Here is a 4,935-nt window from a genome sequence, read left to right as displayed (position 1 = left end):
GTGAACCGATCCTTAAAATATTGGTGTAAAGATTTAGGTTCATATAAAACTAGTTTATGTCCAATTTCATCACGATTTTATCAGGATTCCCTCACAATCAACAGATGACTGCTCAAACAGTATTCCTGGGGGACATTTGTATGGGGCCTAGCTGAAATCATGGACCAATATTGCCCATTTTCAAGACCAAACAAACTTTACAAACAGTGGAACAGTGTTTTCAACAGACAGGCGGGCGAACACAGCTAGATCGTCTTAGAATCTTGTGCTTCTACGATCAATATTTCAATATGTTACAAACGAAATGACAAAATTTGCGACGTAAAAAACATAAGGCAGACATATTATATATCAATGGATAGAGAATTTTGTCTACTTTTGAAAAATGTATATAACTTTTGACAATTAAAAAAATCATAGAATACTTTTTTAAAAAATATGACAAAAAATGTTTTTTATTGAATTTAAATTTTTATTTATCAATAGTTTTTAGTGAAATTTCACAGTTATATAGATTTTTCTATTGAAACTAGAAAAATAGAAACAAATTTTGAAATGTGTAATCGGGAATCCCGCAATTCCCAAAAAAGTGTTGAAAAATCCCAAAAATGGGTTTTTTTAGTTTTTTGGCTATAATATCCACACAAAGGGCGGGGTTATCGGAACACTTTACAAAATAATTAAAAACATATTGGGCCATCTAAAATCGGTTACTGTATTTTGATATCGAATATGCGATTTGAGAATTTTTGCTCTAAAGTTGAATTTTACATAAAAAATATACGTTTTTTAAATGAAGCTGGTCCCCTCGATATCAACAATTTTCTAATCTTTTTTCATTTAAAATATTTGATGAAATATTAGCTTTTCAAAATGTATAAATTCCTTATACATCCTCTTAGAAATTTTTTGCAATAACTTAAAAAGAAAAAAATTACTTTTTCCCAAAAAAATTAGCGAAAAATCGCATTTTTAAATTTTTTTTAATTCGAATGCATATAACTTTGGACTTAGTCATTATTTTAAAACAATTATTTTTCTATTTGGCACATACATGTGTTGTACTTTTTCCCAAAAAAAATTTGCGAAAAATCGCCTTTTTAAAATTTGTTAAATTTGAATGCATATAACTTTCGACTTAGTCATTATTTTAAAACAATTCTTTATCTATTTGACACATACATGTGTTGTTACTCCAATAAAGGAAAATTTGAGAAAATCGTGAAATATTTGGATCCACTGTTATCAAAAAACTGGAGTAGGGTGGGTAAAAATTTAATTTCCAAATGCGAATATCTCCTAATCTATAACAGATAATTGATAGGTTTTTTGTAGTGCTCTATGAGGAGATTCTATATGTGTAATTTTTTTTTAAATCGGAACACAAACGAAGAAATATGGTCGTTTTAAATATGTAACATTCCCGAGGGGTCCAAATTTGAGGACCCTTGGTGGGCCCATGAGGTCCAAGTTCAAAACTTAAACTCGACAACACTTCCTCTTTGTGTATGTGAAATTTCATTCAAATCGGCGTAAGGGTTTAGAAGTAACAGATTTATTTCCATCTTTTTTTATTCTCATACCACTGTGCAGCGTCCACGCCGTAGAATTGGTTGAGATCCGGAAACATTCTCTCTAAATCAACAGCTAATAGGTCAGATTCACAATTGGTTGTCCTGCAATCGTTCACCAAGTTCAAGTCCTTTCTCCTTCTCCAACGTTTGAATATTTATTCTAAAATCATTTAGCAATTGATCTGGTCACTTTATTTATTAAATATTTTATGCCTTCTATAATGTTTACAATAAAAATGCCATCTAAATAAACATTTAATAGAAATTAAATAAAAATAACAATTTACAGACCGCGGATATTTACTAAGCTAGTAATAAATTTAGTTTTAATTTTATCATTGTACAGAAAGCATTTGTAAATTTCAATAATTTTCAAAAAATATGGCTGAAAAACATGCTATTATTTTGCTAGTATTTCTACAAATTGCTCTACAAATTCAACAAATTGCCATGGTTGCTGTTGGTCCCTTAGGTAGGTTTTGAAGTAATATTAAACAAGTTTGTTTTATAATTATTTCCTTTCCAGACTATAATCATTATCCCAATGCTACTTATCCACTACCAGCGACCACAATTGAACGTGTTGAACACTTTTCCAATGGCTGTTACAAACAACGAGTCCGCGAACCTGATCTCTTAAATACCACAAGGTTTTACGAAACTGAACAATTAATATGTCCACCCGGTGTCAATGTTTCATTTGTACCAGCTAATAATACGCCTATACAAGCATTACCAGTCCTACCCTATCCTGCACACAACATGACCCCTTCTTATATAAGACCTGCTGGAACTGCTCCCATTGCCGCTATGCCGCCACCTGCTGCACCAAATCCTGTTGTTATAACACAGCAACAATTGTCGCCAGCAGGTATTCCTTCAAATACCACTTCACAAGTTGTAGTTCTTTCTAAGAAATCCGGCTTCTATGACCATGAAAAGAAGAAAAATTCTGCAAATTCTTTGTACAAGTTTAATTGCATTTTTGTGTTTGTTTTCACGGCAATATTTTACAATTTCAATTAAACTCGTTTACGTCAATATCGGTGGCATTGATTGTAAATATGGATGTAGTCAGTTGTTTGTATCAATGATTTTAATTGTACTCGTACATAAGTTTTAACTTTTGCAAAAGAAAATACAAATGTATGTTTCATATATAAAAAATAAAAGTGTAATTTTTATAGCCACCATCAAAAAAAGACATGAGGGGTATAGTGATTTTGTCATTCAGTTTGTAACACATCAACATATTTGTCGCAGACCCTTATAAATATATATATATATTCTGGATCCTTATAAGATTCTAAGACGATCTAGCTGTGTCCGTCCGTCTGTCTGTCTGTTCAAAACACGATTGGGCACAAACAAAAGGAGCTAACTCGTTGAAATTTCGCAAAAATATTCTCTGTTGATAAAATGTTGCACAAATTAGTTTTATGTACTCTGAAATTATACTATAAGTTTGTCATTCCGTTTGTAATTTCCACAATATAATTTTCCGACCATATAAAGTATATATGTATATTCTGGATCCTTTTAGATAGCGGAGTCTATTAAGCCGTGTTCGTCTGTCTGTCCGCCTGTCTGTTAAAATCAACACACACGATTCTTCCGGCTCGGTTGCTATTTAAAATCGAAAAAACCGGTCCACAAATGGCTGAGATATAGAAAAAACCAGGACAACCTCGATTTTTTACCTATTTTTGACCTACATATATCTGGAATACTAAGTCAGTAACATAGACAATATGCGTATCTAATGATAGATATTTCGGAATGAAATATATACTTTTACATTGAAGTAAACAAATTTATACACACCATTTTAAGGACAATATCTTTGCCTTTAAAATGGAATCAGAAATTATGTTGGACTTTGAGTAGTATCGAAGTTATGGACAATAATGTGTTTATACTTTTACAAAATTTGCAAATCGCGATATTTTTACATCGGAATGAGTTTCCATTGATAAAGTCAGACTGATAAAAAAAGACTGCCGGTAAATCCGACCGCTTTCACATGGATTCTCCCGTTTTAAAATCAAATTTTGTATGGAAATTTTTCTTTAAAACATTGTTTGTATAAAGTTATGTAATTTTCTGTTTAAAAAATATTTAGCAACATAGTAATTTCGATTAAAGCACTTCATTTCATTGCGCCCATAAAATTTGCCATGTGTAAACCGCAATTGCCATATGTAGCAATCCATTGTGCAATGATTGCTTGAGCAATTATTGCTAAGCAATATGCTGTCAGTTCAGTTGTCATTAATGTAAAATTTCATCTTTCTATGATTCGGTGTGATTAATTCAGACACATTTAATTTATTTAAGTACCAAAAGCAAAAAAACAAAGATATTAGTGGAAAAAATCATTCAACACAAAATATAAGCAAAATACACCTCAGTTTTTCATAGAACTTCTCGCGTTCAAAATTTTGTATTTGTGACGAACGTTTTCTCCACCTAAAGCAATCAGAAATCGCCGTGCTGATGTTCTGCCTACGTTTGTGCGCGTGCTTAGCAATAAAAATTGCTACGTGGAAACCTAGAGAAAGAGGAAGGAATAAATAAGGCTTAATTTGGCCCATGGCTTTGGTTATGTTGGATTTGAGGGCCGCTGTGGTTTGTTGCTTATTCGCATAGACCTAAGTCTTAAGAAAACCCCAAAAGAAAAAGTCTAACGAGGTCAAATCGCTCGATCTTGGTGGCTAGTTCACATCACCTGCACGTGAGATGACCATACTCTCAAGTCGCTCGTGCAGAATATCCAATGTGGCATGAGCTGTGCGACATGTAGCACCGTCGTTGGTGTTCATATCATCCAATTCAGTTCATAAGAAGTCGGTAATCATCGACCTATAGCGCTTGCTGAAGATGATGTCCTGGCCAACGTCGTTCTGAAAGAAATATGATCCAATGACGTTGACTTTATTGGGATGCATTGAACGCTGTCGGATCTCATGTGGATTGGTATCCTCCCAAATTCGACAATTTTGTTTGTTGACGTACCCGTTCATCCAGAAATGGGGCTCACCGTAAAATGGGCGAACCTAAAGGAACATTGCCCGAACAGAACACACATTTTCGTAAAACAATTTTATCATTGGCACGTGTTGTTGAACGTTATATTCGTCCATGGTGATTTGGCAAAAAAAATACAGATGTAGCTTCAACAATGTTGCCGCTATCAACTGTCAAAGTTCGGAAGTCCCTATTGGAAAACTCTTTACATATAAAGCATTGTTCACATAAAATCCGTTGGCTTTTAAAAAAAAACTAGTGGCAACATTTTTGTTTTCTTTTGACATGACTTTCTAAACAAACTAACCGTTATTCTGTCATAATTTCAAATTAG

The 4,935-nt window shown here is 33.0% G+C and overlaps 1 protein-coding gene across 1 annotated transcript; it reads left to right on the top strand.

Annotated features, from left to right (window-relative positions):
• The first annotated feature begins 1,906 nt into the window (after positions 1-1,906).
• Positions 1,907-2,727, top strand: LOC135959262 (uncharacterized). Its single transcript, XM_065510381.1, has 2 exons — positions 1,907-2,046; positions 2,101-2,727. The coding sequence occupies exons 1-2, from the start codon at positions 1,956-1,958 to the stop codon at positions 2,598-2,600; spliced, it is 591 nt and encodes a 196-aa protein (XP_065366453.1). The 5' UTR covers positions 1,907-1,955; the 3' UTR covers positions 2,601-2,727.
• Positions 2,728-4,935: the final 2,208 nt, after the last annotated feature.

The sequence above is a fragment of the Calliphora vicina genome, chromosome 4 (genome assembly GCF_958450345.1).
Source record: "Calliphora vicina chromosome 4, idCalVici1.1, whole genome shotgun sequence".
Classification (NCBI taxonomy): Eukaryota; Metazoa; Arthropoda; class Insecta; order Diptera; family Calliphoridae; genus Calliphora; species Calliphora vicina.
The sequence above is the reverse complement of the archived record's forward strand: the minus strand, read 5'-3'. Positions and strand labels throughout refer to the sequence as shown.